The sequence below is a fragment of the Mandrillus leucophaeus genome, unplaced genomic scaffold, assembly GCF_000951045.1.
Source record: "Mandrillus leucophaeus isolate KB7577 unplaced genomic scaffold, Mleu.le_1.0 Scaffold2, whole genome shotgun sequence".
Classification (NCBI taxonomy): Eukaryota; Metazoa; Chordata; class Mammalia; order Primates; family Cercopithecidae; genus Mandrillus; species Mandrillus leucophaeus.
The window spans coordinates 4,316,527-4,333,580 of NW_012102031.1; the positions used below are offsets into that span (position 1 = coordinate 4,316,527).

Here is a 17,054-nt window from a genome sequence, read left to right on the forward strand (position 1 = left end):
TGGGGCCCGAGGACAGGCCCTGAGGCTTTGGCTAGCTCCAAGGCCAGGCCAGGTCTGTCTGGTTTCAGTGGGTTTTAAAGTTTGAATCTGGCTCCATCCCTAGCTGCCGCTCCCTGTCTTGCCCATCTGCTGGTGAGATTCAGAGATAACAGGAGAGGAAGTGCCAGCATTGGAAGAGTCAGGGGAATGGCAGCTGCAAGTTGCCTAGCAACAAGGGAACCTGCACTAGGCAGGGCTGCAGGCTGTGGCTTTCCTTCATGCTTCTGGCTGGGCTCACCTCCCTGCTCCCTGCCTCTGTCCTCACGGTTGTCCCACAGGACCTTGAAGAGGAAATCCAGCAACATGAAGCGCCTGTCCCCAGCACCACAGCTGGGCCCATCCTCTGATGCACACACCTCCTACTACAGTGAGTCGCTGGTCCGTGAGTCCTACATCGGCACCGCGTTCCCGCCCAGGAGCGCCCTGGAGGAACTGCACGGTGATGCCGACTGGGGTGAGTGGCCCTCTTCTCCTGGGGCTTTGCTTCCTCTACCTCCTGCGAGATACTCCTCACAGTGTCCCCTGCAGTCCCCGGGATTCCCTCCTCAGAGCACCTCTCTGCCCAGGCCCCACTTTTCAGAAGCTCTTGGAGGCCCAGAAGAGCCCCTGGTTCTTCCCTGCACAGGCGAGGACCTGCGGGTGCGGAGGAGGAGAGGCACAGGCGGCTCGGAGAGCAGCAGGGCCAGCGGGCTCGTGGGGCGCAAGGCCGCTGAGGACTTCCTGGGCTCTTCCTCGGGCTACTCCTCTGAGGACGACTACATGGGTAGGTGATGCTTCCTCCCTCCCAAGCAGATCCGAGGCTGCTGAGAAGCCTCAGGAAGGCTGGGCGGAGAGCCCCGGGGAGCTGGAGAGAGGGCAGCGTGTGGCAGGCACACTGCCTCTCCCACGCCCGGCGCTGGATGTGCTCCAGCCTGGCCTGCAGTGGCCCCTGGCACCCTAGGCTGTGACCGCCCCTCACTTCTCTGTCCTCCCCACCCCACAAGTCTGTGGCAACCTAAGGCCAACACCCTTGCATTCAGGCCCATTCCAGCACTTTCCCGTGGGGCTCCACACACGGTGGGTGCTCAGTCATTCTGAGTGGTGTGCATGTCAGACCCCATCATCTAGTTCTGAACAGAAGCTTGAGGGGTGGCTGGTGAGGAGAGGGATGCAAACAGGAAGCTGTCAGAGGAAACAGAATGGTCTGTGTGGGGCTGCGGGGATGTGAAGGAGGATAGGTGACTTCTGGTCTTGGCTCACAGAAGACAGTGAAGGAGGAGGCTTGAAAGTGACAGAGACTGAGCCAGTGTCCTCATTCCCCGCAGGCTACTCGGATGCGGACCAGCAGAGTTCCGGCTCACGGCTCCGGAACGCCGTCTCACGGGCAGGCTCCTTACTCTGGATGGTGGCCACTTCGCCAGGTGGGCTGCAAGCCGTGCCCAGTTACTTCCATTCTTGGTGGTAGTGCTTTCTTACCCATCTCTCTGCAGCTGGGCATCCTGCCCATGCAGAGAGACTGTAGGACTGTCGGGGAAAGGTCATTCTAAAATAATCACTGGGAGCCCAGGGCTGTGGGGACCCCCTCGCGTGGAAGGGAAGGAGCAGCTGCAGAGCAGGACAGAGGGTGTGAGCAGGTGGGATCCCAGGAGCTGGGTCCTGGTAGGGCAGGACAGAGGCATACTGGCAGGTGGAGGTGGGGTGGGGGCAGGGAGGACGACAGACGGGACAAGGGAGTGGTGCCCCCAACCACCATGTGGAGCCTTAGGCTTGATGGTCATTCTTCTAGGCCGGCTCTTCAGACTTCTCTACTGGTGGGCTGGCACCACCTGGTACCGCCTGACCACAGCTGCCTCCCTCCTTGACGTCTTCGTTTTAACCAGGTGAGCGAGACTCCACCCTTGCCAATCAATCACAAGGCCCTGGGGTGAAGGGACTGATAAAGTGTGTCAACCTATAATGTTCAATTCTCTGAGGGTTTTCCCCAGTTTCCCTGGACCTTTCATTAGTGATCACGGAGTAGCCTCCCCACAGCCCACCCCAGCCTGACAGAGGATAGACTCAGAGTCAGGTTTTCAGGTTTTTCTCCCCAAATCGATAGCCCTTCGAGACAGGATTCCAGAGCATGGATTGTTTCTTCTTGGACACATTCAACTAAACACCACCCTAGTCCAGCTGTGCCTGGCTCTCAGACACATGATGGCTTTCCTCCTGCAGGGGAGGCCCACTGACTCCAGGCAAGAAGTGGGGTTTCCCAGAAAGTCCATCTTCCTTCCTGGGCCTGGGACAGTCTAACCTCCCGAGTTCCCCACTCATGGTCAGAGCCACAAAGAGGCTCTGCCTGAGGATGCTATGGGTTCATTCCCCAAGTCGCTAAACCAGCAGAACCAGGACTTGGCAGAAGAAAGAACACGGAACCCAGAAGTCAGGATCCCTCTGGCCACAGTCCAGGTCTGGGCAGAGAGGACAGCTGGCCACACTGAAACAAGGGGCAAGGATGGGTTTGTGTCACCAAAAACAGGTTCCTTGTTATTATTTAAGGAGTTACTTTTTTTCTATATTTGCATACTTAGAGGACCTGTCCAAATAAAAATTTTCGAGTTTTTCAAAGACCACACTATTTTTAATAACATCAGTAAAATTCAGTAAAAATTGTCCCATCACTCTAAGACCTGCCCAGCAGGAAAGGCTCTGATGTGTCCAGGCTGGCCCTGGCATGGTGAGAAGCTCAAAGCTATCCTCCTTAGCTCTAGTTCAGCACCCAGGAAAACATCTCAGGGTACTCCCTGGGTGGAACGTGGAGGCCTGGAGCTCCCCTCACACCTCTGCCTCCCCTGTCCTGCCCTTCCATGTGGTCTAGGCGCTTCTCGTCCCTGAAGACGTTCCTCTGGTTCCTGCTGCCGCTGCTCTTGCTGACGTGCCTGACGTATGGTGAGCCTGCCTGGGGAGAGTGGAGGGAGCCGCAGAGATGTGGTCACCAGAGGGTGGTGACCCTTGGCAGGCAGGGAAGGGGCAGGATGGGGTGGGGTGAGCCCGTGCCTGGGCAGGGCCTGAGTTCTGGACCCTGGATCATCTCTGCATGACCCTCCCCACCTCTCCTGAGCCTCCTTTTCGCCGCCCTGGGCAGGAGCACACCCTAGTGCTGCAGCATTGGGTGAAGAGTGGGATGCTCTCCCGTTATCATTAGCAGTCATCCTCCCTCCACTCCAACAGGGACATCGGCTGTGAGGGAGTTATTTTTACAAGATGAAGTTAAATCTTGAGCTGTCTTTAAAGTAAAAACAATGAAGCAGCAAAGGGAAATACATGCTTTTTTTTTTTTTTGGACGGAGTTTTGCTCTTGTTGCCCAGGCTGGAGTGCAATGGCGCGATCTCAGCTCACTACAACCTCCACCTCTCAGGTTCAAGTGATTCGCCTGCCTCAGCCTCCCGAGTAGCTGGGATTACAGGCATGTGCCAACACACCCAGCTAATTTTGTATTTTTAGTAGAGATGGGGTTTCTCCATGTTGGTCAGTCTGGTCTCGAACTCCTGACCTCAGGTGATCCGCCCGCTTTGGCCTCCCAAAGTGCTGGGATTACAGGCATGAGCCACCGCGCCCGGCCATAAGTGCCTCTTTTTACACCAGTCACTTACCAGCTGCCCTGAATCATCCCAGGCGCTAGCACAGGCCTGCCTTGGTTTTTTGTTTGTTTTGAGACAAAGTCTTGCTCTGTCACCTAGGCTGAAGTGCAGTGGCATGAACACAGCTCACTGCAGCCTTGACCTTCTGAGCTCAGGTGATCCTCCCACCTCAGCCTCCCAAGTAGCTGGGATTACAGGCACGCAGTACCATTCACGGCTAATTTTTTGTATTTTTAGTAGAGACGGGGGTTTTACCATGTTGGCCAGGCTGGTCTCGAACTCCTGACCTCAAGTGATCCACCCGCCTTGGCCTCCCAAAGTGTTGGGATTACAGGTGTGAGCCACTGCACCCAGCCCTTTCTTGTTTATATAGGCATTTTGTGTTCAGCTTTTCACTTGACAGCTTTGCTAGTTTCATATGAATTGCCTGTGTGACTCTCAGCTCAATTTTAATGACTGTACCAATTAAAGATTGTGTTTTATTATCTCTTGAGAGTTCGTTTAATAAGCTTAGTATCATTTAACTTGTATTTCTTTTATTAATAACAGGGTACAACACTTTTCCAAAAGTTAGCTTCCTTTTTGTGTTTGCTATTACAAGAACAGCTGTTTCATATCCAGTGGAAACTGAGCACCACCCTTAAAATAATAATAATGCCTCCCTTTTTTTGAGACAGAGTTTTGCTCTGTCGCCCAGGCTCAAGTTCAGTGGCACAATCTTGGCTCACTGCAACCTCTGCCTCCTGGGTTCAAGCAATTCTCCTGCCTCAGCCTCCCGAGTAGCTGGGATTACAGGTGCATGCCACCACACCCAGCTAATTTTTATATTTTTAGTAGAGACAGAGTTTCGCCATGTTGGCCAGTCTGGTCTCAAACTCCTGAACTCAAGTGATCAACCTCCCTCGGCTTCCCAAAGTGCTGGGATTACAGGCCTGAGCCACTGCGCCCAGTCAGTGATGATGATGATTATTATTTTTTTGAGACGGAGTCTCGTTCTGTCACCCAGGCTGGAGTGCAGTGGCGTAATCTTGGCTCACTGCAAGCTCCGCCTCCCGGGTTCACACCATTCTCCTGCCTCAGCTTCCTGAGTAGCTGGGACTACAGGTGCCCGCCACCGTGCCTGGCTAATTTTTTGTATTTTTAGTAGAGACAGGGTTTCACCATGGTCTCGGTCTCCTGACCTTGTGATCTGCCTGCCTCGGACTCCCAAAGTGCTGGGATTACAGGCGTGAGCCACCGCGCCTGGCCCAGTGATTCTTTATAATTGCATAGCAATGTACCCAGAGAGCACTTTCCCATGCATTATCTCAGTTTAATTTGAGCTTCACCGTGGCCTCGTGGGGTTGCTGTAGTCAGTGCTGTGAACCTATCACGTGGAAATGCGAGTGGAGGGGGCTGAGTGACCTGTTCAGGGAGCGTGTGCATGAGGGCCATGTCCACACTGAACTTCAAGCCCCACGAGCATGAGCTTCCTTTTGCACCTGCCAACCGCTGGTGCTTGAGTAGCAAATGGAGGTTTATCAGGACAGAAAGCCCTCCCTCTCCCACTCCCCCGCCACCTGCCCCAGAGCTCAGGAGTAAACAAGTCTCAAACAGATGGCCCTGACAACAGAACGAACATGTCTGTGTGGCTGCAGCTTGGTGCTCATGTCTGGGCAGCGAGCAGCCTCTCTTAGAGGGGGTGGTGCTTTCAGTGATTCTCAGCCATGGCAGCCCATGACAGTCACCAGGGAGGTTTACAAACCCATCTAAACAGGGGCCCCACCCCAGGCCAATTAGCTTGCTCTTCAGAGGGCAGGGCCAGACCTGGTGGTACTAAAAGCTCCCCAGGTGATTCTGACGTCCAGACAGGGCTGAGAACCACCATCAGGTCCTCTGGGCTGTACCCTGGATCATCCCTAACTCGTTCAAAATGTTTCCTCCAAGTTTTCCCATTTATAGAAAGATGAAGGATTCCCGCGGGAGTGTGAGAATGAATACACTCTGAGGTTGTCGGGTGGAAGTTGCCCCCTCAGAGAATGGGGGCATCTGCATCCCTCTGATGCTTCTGGAAGGGCACAGCTCCACGAGTGGGACAGGCCACGAGCACTGGCAGGGATCAGGCAGCCATCCTCCTTGGCACGTGCCTCTTGCTGGAGGCCCAGCTGGGGTAACACCCTCTCCCCTGTGCACAGGCGCTTGGTATTTCTACCCCTATGGGCTGCAGACATTCCACCCTGCTTTGGTTTCCTGGTGGGCAGCGAAGGACAGCAGGAGGCAGGATGAGGGCTGGGAATCCAGAGACTCGTCACATTTCCAGGTGAGTCTCTAAGGGTGGTAGCTCCCAAGAGTTTAGCAATAATTAGGTGAAGTGAAAGTGATGGGTGCGCCCTCAGCCTGCCTCACACCGTATACACAAAGCTGAGGCGAACTGTTAGTTGCCACCCTACGAAGCACAGAAAACAGAAAGAAAAGGAATCCAAAAAATTGTCTTGTCTACTTTGTTCCTTTTTGATACTGTTTCACGAATAGTTACTGAGCACCTTCTATGACTAAGGTAATATCCCAGTCAGTTACCTCTTACCACAGATAATCCTCCCCTAAAAGCAGTGGCTTAAAACTACAAGCATTTGATTAGTTCATGAGTCTGTGGGTTATCTGGGTGGTCTTTCTGGTCTGAGAAAAGAGAGGCAATCTTGGCTGGGCTCGTACTTGCCTGTGTGGATCTGTCTGTCTGCAGTTGGCTGGCAGGGTCAGCTGGGGGCCAGCTGGCCGAGGCCCTTGCCTAGGACAGCTGTACTCCATGTGCACTTTGCTTACCCGGCAGGCTAGCCCCAGCTGTTTCTTACCACACCCAGGCAAGGTTTCAAGAGAGAACCAAGGCAGCCAGACCTTTGAGGCCTTGATCCAGAACCAGTACACCATCATTCCCACCACATTCTGTTGGCTACAGCAAATCTCAGAGCCAAATCCAGATACAAGGAGAGGGAAATAGACTTCACCTCTCAGCAAGAGAACGCACAAGGTCGCATGGCAGAGGTGCAGCTGCAGGGAGAAGTGAGGAATAGTGGCCATTTTTATAATCTGCCAGAGTCAGATGAATCAGGCCCAGGCTGTGCCCTCAAGGAGCCTGCAGTTAGCATAACCAGAAAGCAAGGTGAGCACAGGTCCTGATACTGACAATTTAAACCTCTAGGCCAGGCCTGGTGGCTCACACCTGTAATCTCAGCACTTTGGAGGCCAAGGTGGGAGGATCACTTAAGGCCAGGAGTTCGAGACTAACCTAGGCAACACAGTGAGTCCCTGTCTGTATTTTTAATAAAACTTTTCATTTTCTAATTATAGTTATTTGACTTGCACTTACACCTCACTGAATTTAACTTGGCATCATATTTTTATTATTCATTCAAAAATTGTTTGAGACAGGGTCTCATTCTGTTGTCCAGGCTGGAGTGCAGTGGTACAATCATAACTCATTGTAACCTTGAACTCCCAGGCTCAAGCGATCCTCCTACATCAGCCTGCCAAGTAGCTAGGACTACAGGTGTGCATCACCATGTCTGTCTAATTTTTAAAAAAAAATTTTTGTAGAGACAGGGTCTCACTATGTTGTCCAGGCTGGTCTTGAACTCCTGGCTTCAAGCAATCCTCCTGCCTCAGCCTTCCAAAGTGCTGGGATTACAGGCATGAGTCACTGCACCTGGCATGTTATCACTTTTTTTTTTTTTTTTTTTTGAGACAGAGGCTTGCTGTGTCACCCAGGCTGGAGTGCAGTGCCACGATCTCGGCTCACTACAACCTCCACCTCCCGGGTTCAAGCCATTCTCCTGCCTCAGCCTCCCGAGTAGCTGGGACTACAGGCGCGTGCCACCATGCCCAGCTAATTTTTTTTATTTTTTAGTAGAGACAGGGTTTCACCATGTTGGCCAGGATGGTCTCTATCTCCTGACCTCATGGTCCACCCGCCTTGGCCTCCCATAGTGCTGGGATTACAGGCGTGACCCACCGCATCCAACCAGTATCATATGTTTAACCATCTATTTTTGTATATATTACTTTCCAGACCATGATCTTTCCAATTTTATTATATGTGCTGCCAAAGTGAGTACCAGACCATGATCTTATTATTTTACAAAATAATGACATGTCATCTATGACTTTTCCTTTTTTCACCATTAAAGACATTAAATACAGTTCAATTTCAGAGCCATCTCTTCTGTAAAAAAAAAAGAGTGAGTAAAAAAAATAATAATAATATATCTTGTATTAGCAACATTTGCATGAAGTTAAAATAAAAACAGCTTCCTGGTCTGGGAGGGGCTGGTGGTGAGGCAACTAGGGGGATGGGGCAGAGGATTTTTTGCTGGTTTCTGTGGGCTTTTTTTTTTTTTTTTGAGACAGAGTCTTGCTCTTTTTGCCCAGACTAAAGCACAGTGGCACGATCTCATCTCACTACAGCCTCCACCACCCGGGTTCAAGCGATTCTCCTGCCTCAGCCTCCTGAGTAGCTGGGATTATAGGAGCCTGCTACCATCCCCAGCTAATTTTTGTATATTTAGTAGAGACAGGGGTTCCCCATATTGGCCAGGCTGGTCTCGAACTTCTGACCTCAGGTGATCCACCAGCCTCGGCCTCCCAAAGTGCTGCGATTACAGGCGTGAGCCACCACATCCAGCCTGTTTGTGTGCTTGAGTCATGCAAATGTAGCACCTATTTAAAAACCAAAATTTCTAAAACTCAGAACCTCTGCTGCTCAGTAGCTCCCTGCCCTTTATTTGACAGTTTTTATCACTTCTCTTGGCAATGATTTTGTTGTTAAGCCAACAACGTTCTCAAATTCATGACACACTATCAAATGCCACCCTCAGTCCAAATGACATTTATTCCATTTTCTCTGTGGGGCATCCTGCTAAAGAGGAAAAAGAACATATTTTCCAATTATTCTGTCTCTTAGCCATAGTTGCCTAGGAAAAGAGTGAAAGCCATTGAGAGTCCACAGGCTGAACTCACAGCCCTGGCTCCCCTGCCCCTGCAGGAGGCGGGGAAGGAGTGAGCTTCAAGCCAGCAGGGTCCATGGCCCCCTGCAGCCATCCTGAAGCTTCCAGTCCTCCTCTTGGACCGTCGCTGCACTCAGACCTTCTCCCCAGCCCACCTTCCTTCCTCCTCTGGGATCAGACTTCTGTACTGTGTCCTCAGGGACCCTCCTCTGTGACCAGCACCCAGTGATCCCTGGCTCCCGGCACCCCCAGCTCAGGGGTCGGCAGCCCCTGCCTATGACCTCCAGCTGGCCCTGCATGGACTTATGCTGGAATATCTCTGGAATCTTTTCCCTTTCTTTCTGTGTTGGCTGTGTCGGGGTGGTCTTTGGGAAGCACTGTCATCCAAGGGTCCCTCACTCAGTGGCTCTCTCTCCGCCCTGCCAGGCTGAGCAGCGTGTTATGTCCCGAGTACACTCGCTGGAGCGGCGTCTGGAAGCTCTTGCTGCTGAATTTTCCTCCAACTGGCAGAAGGAGGCCATGCGGCTGGAACGTCTGGAGCTGCGGCAAGGGGCTCCTGGCCAGGGAGGTGGTGGTGGCCTGAGCCACGAGGACACCCTGGCACTGCTGGAGGGGCTGGTGAGCCGCCGTGAGGCTGCCCTGAAGGAGGATTTCCGCAGGGAAGCTGCTGCTCGCATCCAGGTAGGAGGCGGAATACCTCAGGGTGGGAGGTGGGTGACACCCCTAGGAACGCCTGAAGGTGGCCAGCAAGAGAGAGAACAAGTGCCATTTGGGATCAGACAGCTCTGCCATTTGGCAGTTAATCCCCTTCTCTTTTTCTTCTTTTTTTTTTTTTTTGGAGACAAGGTCTCACTCTGTCACCCAGCCTGGAGTGTAGTGGCGTGATCTCGACTCACTGCAACCTGTGCCTCCCGGGTTCAAGTGATTCTCCTGCCTCAGCCTCCCGAGTAGCTGGATTACAGGCGTGCACCACCACATCCAGCTAATTTTTTTGTATTTTTAGTAGAGACAGGGTTTCACCATGTTGGCCAGGCTGGTCTCGAACTCCTGAACTCAAGTGATCTCCCCGCCTTGGCCTTCCAAAGTCCTGGGATTACAGGCATGAGCCACCACGCCAGGCTTCCTCACCTTCTCTAAGCCTCAGTTTCCTCCTCTTTGATGGAGGCCATCGTGTCTCCCCCACCCCCATAGTGAGCTGTGTGAGTAGAAGGCCCCAGCATGGTGTCTGACACCACACAGGTGTGCAGTGGAGATGAAGCAGGAGTCTTGCGTGGTTCAGAGAAGCAATGTAGCCTGAAGGCTGAGAGCCGGCCAGGGCTTTGGAAGCAAACACCTTGTCTGAATTCCAGTTCCACCACTTCCTAGTCATAAGGGTCCCTATAAGCATGACTCTGTCAGACCTGTCCTCTCACTGCTGTCTGACAGGAAGAACTGTCTGCCCTGAGAGCAGAGCATCAGCAAGACTCAGAAGACCTCTTCAAGAAGATCGTCCGGGCCTCCCAGGTCAGTGGGCTTGGGCACTCAGGGCCTGTGACCGGGTCCTGACCCCATCCAACATGTTCACCTCGGACCCCTCAGCCCTTCCAAAGGGACTGCTTGGGTGTTGCATAGGGAGGGGTGTGCCCTCCTCTGACTTCTCTGTTTGACCCCTGACCCCTTAGTTGGAGAGCTGCGCAGGGGCTCCCTGGCGTGTGCCAGGGCACAGCGGCCTGCCATGCTGGTGTGCACGTGCTGAGTGTGGGTGAACGGATACCTCAGTATGTTAGACATGGATGAGACTCATGAGGGCTTTGACCAGGAGGCCAGTTTGATTTTTGCTGCAGGGGTCAGCAACTACACCTTGGGCAGGGGTGTGGTTAAGCAAAGACGCTAACAGACAGCAGATCCTACTCTGGAACACCAATTTCTGAGCTTGGAACACCAATTTCTGAGCTGGGCATTTCTTGTGTTTGTCTCTTCTTCCTACACAGGAGTCCGAAGCTCGCATCCAGCAGCTGAAGTCAGAGTGGCAAAGGTACTGGGCACCACCAGCTGGCCTCGGCCTGCTCCTCCCCAGTCCCACCCACTCTCCAGGCAGGACTGGGGAGCAGAGCCCCAGAGCAGAGAGTTCTGATTGTCTTGCCAAGCAGAGGGTTGTGGGGAGGGGCTGAAGCCCAGCTCAGGACCCCTGTCCAGGGCCTGTCTTTGAGGTGCCATGGAGGTTAGCAGGGGGGTCCTGAGGGCGGGGGGCAGGCCCTGTGAGAGGACCTGGATTCATTTATAGACATAGCATCCTTTCTTACAGCCTCACATAACCGCCTTCTCATGCCCCAGATGTCCATGCTTGTGGAAGATGTGAGAGGCTGAGGCAGAGTAAATTATGGACTCTGGGCTCAGAAAGGGAGCAGGCTCAGAATTAGCTCCTTGGCACAGGCAGGCCAGTTCCTGGGCACCTGCACTGTGTTCTGCAGCCAGAACCCCCAGGAGAGGCCTTGCCCCTTCTCAGGTTCACGATGAGTGCTGGACACCCGCTGTCAGGACAGGAATCCACTAGGGGGTCCTCTTTCTTCTTCGGTGTGGCCTTACCTCCCACCAAAGAGATCTGAGGCTTACTTTTCTCTCTCTGGGACCAGCATGACCCAGGAGTCCTTCCGGGAGAGCTCTGTGAAGGAGCTGAGGCGGCTGGAGGACCAGCTGGCCGGCCTGCAGCAGGAGCTGGCGGCTCTGGCGCTGAAGCAGAGCTTAGTGGCAGATGAAGTGGGCTTGCTGCCCCAGCAGATCCAGGCCGTGCGGGACGACGTGAGTGGGAACCACCAGGGCCCTGCTGGTCCCTCTCCTCCTCCTCTGAGACCACATGTCCTGGGGCCTGCAAAGCAGGCACCCCTTGCCCCTGCAGCCTCTGTTATGCCCAAGAGACTGTGGCGCTGGCCTTGGCACATGTGGGCTCTCATTGACAGGCATTCTTCCTGTTTTTCTGTCAGTGCCCATGGAGAGTGTTTATAAGTCTCCTCCAGTGGCCTCCGTCCTACCCTATCCCTGCTATCCAGCTAAGCACTGACCCTGTCATAGCAGCTCCTGCTGTCCCTGCAAGCCCCCCAGGGTGACACCCTTTTTGGTTCCTTTAGGTGGAATCTCAGTTCCCAGCCTGGATCAGTCAGTTCCTTGCCCGAGGTGGAGGGGGCCGCGTGGGGCTCCTTCAGAGAGAGGAGATGCAAGCTCAGCTGCGAGAGCTGGAGAGCAAGATCCTCACCCATGTGGCGGAGATGCAGGGCAAGTCGGCCAGGGAAGCCGCAGCCTCCCTGGGCGTGACACTGCAGAAAGAAGGTGTGATTGGAGTGACAGAGGAGGTGAGGCCCACATGCCCCCTCCACACACCCACCCACAGCTCTCCTCCCTGGGAGCCCTGGACAGTCCCACACTGCCAGCTCCCTGGCAGGTTCCACAATGGAAGTGCCAAGCAGGAGGCTCTGCATGCTGTGGGGCCGGCATGGGTGGGTGGCAGTGTGCCCACATCTGCCTGGGCACCAGCACAGTGCAAGCCTAGAAGGGGTCAGCCCATGGGTCCTTGGCCCATGGCCACGAGGTGACAGGGGACGTGTCTGCTCCCTGCCACAACTGTCTCCTGGTGCCCGCATTGCAGCAGGTGCACCGCATCGTGAAGCAGGCCCTGCAGCGCTACAGTGAAGACCGCATCGGGCTGGCAGACTACGCCCTGGAGTCAGGAGGTACGTACCCTGCTTTCCTCGCTTTACCTTGTCCTGGGCCCCACAATGGCCAGTCCCCTGGCACCTACCAGGTTGGTGGTGGGGCAGAGCGAGCAAAGCTCAGGATCAGCAGGTTACCCAACCTAGAACCCCCAAAAGGCAAGTGGCAATTCAGGGAAGTCAGGATGTACCGAGCACCATCCTGGGCTGGGGAGAGGCTGACCTTTAAAGCTGCTCTGAGCGTCTGGGTTAGGGTTAAAGACTAGGCCTGGGGCATCTGCCGTCCACCCTCCGCGAGGAGACAGCCAATGGCCTGAGCTGGGCCCTCCTGCCGTGCGGGAGTTCACCCTGCCTTCCTCTCCTGTCTCAGGGGCCAGCGTCATCAGCACCCGATGTTCCGAGACCTACGAGACCAAGACGGCCCTCCTCAGCCTCTTCGGCATCCCCCTGTGGTACCACTCCCAGTCACCCCGAGTCATCCTCCAGGTGGGCACCTGGCAAGCACAGTAGCAGGGGCTCTGAGCACACTGGGGGCCGGTCCCATCCGGGGTCAGCAAGAGCTAGACTCAGGGCCCTGTCTGACATGACTTTCTGCTCCTCCAGCCAGATGTGCACCCAGGCAACTGCTGGGCCTTCCAGGGGCCCCAGGGCTTCGCCGTGGTCCGCCTCTCTGCTCGCATCCGCCCCACAGCTGTTACCTTAGAGCATGTGCCCAAGGCCTTGTCACCCAACAGCACCATCTCCAGTGCTCCCAAGGACTTCGCCATCTTTGTGAGTATCTGTCCCGTGGTGGGGCCAGAGGGGCTGCAGGAGGATCCTGTGGGCCTCTCTACTGAGGATCAAGTCAGGGTCACCCTTGGACTGGGAGGGAGGGGAGTGGATTTGGAAGGGAGGAGCCAGGGTGGGAGACAGCGCTTCAGTCCGTGTTACCTCAGGCTTTGGAGGCAGAAACTGGCACAAGAGAGTTAAGTGACTTGTCATAGGCCACGCTAGTGCCTGACCTTCTGGCTGGGCGGAGCAGGCACTGGAGTGGGGAGGGGTGTTCTCCCTGCTCCAGCCCCTCCCCACTGCCCTTCGCTCTCTTTGCAGGGGTTTGATGAAGACCTGCAGCAGGAGGGGACACTCCTTGGCAAGTTCACTTACGATCAGGATGGCGAGCCTATTCAGACGTTTCACTTTCAGGTACGGGATTCTGCTGTGCTAGCAAAAGCAGCGCAAACTGCCCATCCAGGCAGCAGGCGCTCCCTGGACACTTACCCTGCTGGGCATGGGGTGCAGAGAGGGAAGCCCTGCCCTCCTTTCCCACGGCTCAAGATGTGACATCCAAATGGGGTGTAAGGCACATCCTGCAGATGTCAGCAGAGGGGAAGGCACCTTCCAGAAGGGCAGCATAAGGGAAGCTTCCTGGAAAAGGACACCAGGAGGCAGGCTTTACACAGGAGGGGTTGGGTGGCCAGGAGAGAAAGGCTGGGGGAGGCATCTGAGGGGCCACCGCCAGCACGTGCCAGGGTGCGGGCATTCTCCCAAGGCCAGCTGGGGCCTCAGGCAGTGCACGTGGCTGAGACTTCAGTGGGCATTGGATCTCCTAGGTCAGTTAGAAATGCAGATTCCCAGTCTCCACCCCAGGAGACTCTGGTTCCTTAGGGCTGACAGGACCCAAGAGCCTGCATTTGAACAAACCAGTGGCCTAAGCCCCACACCGGGGGCGTCCTGGAGTGAAAAATTGGGTTGCAGGGGGATAGTGGGAGGTGGACAAGGGACAGTGGCAGGAAGAGGAGGCCGCAGAGGCAGGAATTCAGCCCTCAGGGGCCTGGGGGAGGCAGTGCTGTGTTTCAGGTGACAAAGCTGTGTCCGTTTGACTAACATCACTATATGACTCAAAGGGGGCGAGCCTGGGCCTGGGAGACTCGTCAGGAAGTGGTTGCGGGGAAGCAGCCAGAACAGGATAGGTGGGGGAGAGGGGCGCTGGGATTGAGGACAAAGAAGTATCAGGGAGGGTCGTGAATGTCAGGTTGGATGGGGTGGGAGGAAGAAGCAACTGGGAAGGGGGCTGATGCGGAGCAGGGGGCAGGTCTGGCTGAGTCTGAAGCACCTATGGGACAGTCCGGTGGAGCTGTCAGGGGAGCCAGAAAGAACTGAGTTGTCATCAGCTCTGAGGTGGCAACTAGGCTTTGAGAGAGGTTGGGATTTCTCTTTAGGAAAGTATAGAGACCAGAAGAGGTGGCTCATGCCTATAATCCCAGCACTTTGCAAGGCCAAGGCAAGGGGATTGCTTGAGCCCAGGAGTTCAAGACCAGCCTGGTGAACACAGTGAGATCCCATCTCTACAAAAAATGTTTAAAAATTTAGCCGGGTGCGTTGGCGGGCACCTGTGGTCGCAGCTACTGGGGAGGCTAACCCTTGAGCCCAGAAGGTTGAGGCAGTGAACTGTGATCACACCACTGCACTCCAGCCTGGGCGACAGAGCAAGACCCTGTCTCAAAAAAAAACAGGGTAGAGGACAGAATGACGTGCCAGAGAGAAGGGACAAGCCAGCAGTATGGTAGGCCTGTGGCATCTGCCCAGGTAAGATATGCTGCTAACACTGTTCCCAACACTGTCGCTAGACAGAGGCCTGATGGTCGCTTGAGAAAGGAATCAAGTGTGCCACACATCAGCATCTATAAGCCCTCTATGAAGGTGGTTCTATCTGTTGATCACAATAAAAAAGCGATTGTGGATGAATTCATTCCGGCTTCAGATGAATCATGCTACAGGTGGCCCCTCAGCCCACTGGCTGGAAACACTGCTTGGGAGACTAAAGATCGGAGCTTTTGAAGCCCGGTTCTCTGCAGAGCCCCAGGGGAGGAGCAGGGGAGCCATCTGGCCCTAGGCGAGGCTGTCTCCCCTTCCCACCTTGTCTGTCAGTGAGGCCTCAGGTCTCTGATGCTCTTAATCCCTTTTCTTCTCTACCCAGGCCCCTTCGATGGCCACATACCAGGTGGTGGAGCTGCGGATCCTGACTAACTGGGGCCACCCGGAGTACACCTGCATCTACCGCTTCAGAGTGCATGGGGAGCCTGCCCACTAGCCCCGCTTTCTGGTGCCTGCTGCCAGCCACCTGGGAGTGGGTGAACAGCACCCCACCGCTTCCCCCACACGCTTGCTCAGCGCTCTGACTTCCAGGAGCACAAGAGAGGAGCCTGTGGCCCCATGCAGATGAGAAGGATGGGCAGAGTCTACTGAGCAGCAGCTGGCCCGAGGAGGTCAGCAGGATCCAGCAGCTTCCTTCTTCCTTCCCTCCGTGCCCGTGGCGTCTGCTTCCCATCCTGGGAGTGTGTATATATGTAGCATATCGTGGGGGTCTGGGACGTTGGGAGAGGTGAGACCTGACTGGTGTTGCCTGGGGTTGGGGGCTGGTGCCCGGGAGCTGCTGCAGGGAGGCCTATGGATGAAGCAGGTGCCAGGGCTGTGGGAGGGGCGAGCTAGGGCCTAGACTAGGTGAGCTGCCTCTGCCCCGGGGCAGGGAAGCGAGGCCCTCTGGGAGGAGGGTGCTCAGCTCCAGGGCAGGATGGGACTTTCCCCAGGTAGGAAGCGCCTGATGTAGAGCTGCCCAGCTCTCCTACAAGTTTAGTGCCCTCCACTTAGGGAAGCCTGAACCACAGGGTGCCTGAGGGGCTTCGACAAAAAGTATTTGTCCCGGGTAGAGTAGCAGTGCGCCATGGCGCTTCTTGTGCCCTAAAGGGGACTGGCTCCTGTGATCTTCTAAGGGGCCCAGGGCCAACCCTGTAGGCTTCCCCTCTGCTGGGGACAGTCATGCTTTTCTCTCTCCTGATGCTAGGTTGGGAGCACCCTGCTCCCCATTCCTGCTAGGACCTGCCAGTGCCCAAGCTTGCTTTCCACATTCTCCTGGGATACAGAGACCTAGACCTTTGGGGCCATTAGCATCTGGGGTTAGCAAGAAGAGTGGGGAGCATGGAACTCCTGGGCTCTCGTGGGGACGTTCAGGGTATCGGGGTGGGAGGTCTGTCTGCACTGGCCCCCCCGATCTAACCAGGCCCTGATGTAAGGGCCCTCTGCTCAGGCTGCCCCCTTGGGCTCTTGCAGCTCTTGTTCAGGTAGTGGCCCTTCTAGTTTGTTCTCTGGGGGGCAGTTGGTGGGAGCTGGGGGAAGAGGCTGGCAGAAGTTACCCTGGGTAGGGAAGGGGGAGGAGGGGACTTTTACAGCCAGCAGGCCCCACTGTATTATGTATATATTTTTCAAGGTCTGTTTTTCTAACTGAAAAGCTAAGGGCTTGATTCCTAGCCCCGTTCTGTGGGGCACTGGGTGATACTCAGTTTCTTGTTCCTGGTCATGGAGAGGGGCCTGGGGCACTGGTTCCAGCTGTGTCTGGTGGTCCGGCTGCGGGGAAGGGGCAAAAAGGCAGGCAGGCCCCTTCACTGCAGTGCCGAGCCTCAAATCCACTCTGGAGCATGAGGCTGGATGCAGTGGTGGTGAGGCTGCGCCTGCTCCATCCCGAGGCAGCCAGGCTTTGTTTTGCGCTCTTCTGTCACAAATGCTGCACTATTGGTTCTTAAGTTTTTTATCTCCAGATCCTAATTTATGCCTATGCAAAAAATAAATGATGCCCAAGAGCTGTGGGATGTGGCCTACATGTGGCTTTTGCATATTACCTAGGGCACCTGCTCTTGGGCAGATGAGGAAATGACCTTTGCACATCACCTAGGGCAGCTGCTCTTGGGCAGATGAGGAAATGACCTTTGCACATCACCTAGGG

General features: G+C 55.1%; 1 protein-coding gene across 3 annotated transcripts in view; it reads left to right on the forward strand.

Annotated features, from left to right (window-relative positions):
* SUN2 (Sad1 and UNC84 domain containing 2) overlaps positions 1-16,920 on the forward strand; it is a 32,693-nt gene extending 15,773 nt beyond the window's left edge. For 2 of the 3 annotated variants that reach the window (XM_011978852.1, XM_011978853.1), the window contains exons 3-18: positions 318-493; positions 665-802; positions 1,344-1,439; positions 1,805-1,898; positions 2,876-2,946; positions 5,814-5,938; positions 9,042-9,296; positions 10,041-10,118; positions 10,586-10,629; positions 11,228-11,393; positions 11,720-11,941; positions 12,235-12,319; positions 12,669-12,784; positions 12,902-13,069; positions 13,388-13,480; positions 15,255-16,920. In XM_011978852.1, coding sequence (XP_011834242.1) covers positions 318-493; positions 665-802; positions 1,344-1,439; positions 1,805-1,898; positions 2,876-2,946; positions 5,814-5,938; positions 9,042-9,296; positions 10,041-10,118; positions 10,586-10,629; positions 11,228-11,393; positions 11,720-11,941; positions 12,235-12,319; positions 12,669-12,784; positions 12,902-13,069; positions 13,388-13,480; positions 15,255-15,368 — 2,041 coding nt within the window. In that variant the 3' untranslated portion in view covers positions 15,369-16,920. The remainder of the gene's footprint in view (positions 1-317; positions 494-664; positions 803-1,343; positions 1,440-1,804; positions 1,899-2,875; positions 2,947-5,813; positions 5,939-9,041; positions 9,297-10,040; positions 10,119-10,585; positions 10,630-11,227; positions 11,394-11,719; positions 11,942-12,234; positions 12,320-12,668; positions 12,785-12,901; positions 13,070-13,387; positions 13,481-15,254) is intronic. The other variant, XM_011978854.1, reaches the window with a different exon arrangement.
* The last annotated feature ends 134 nt before the right edge of the window (positions 16,921-17,054 follow it).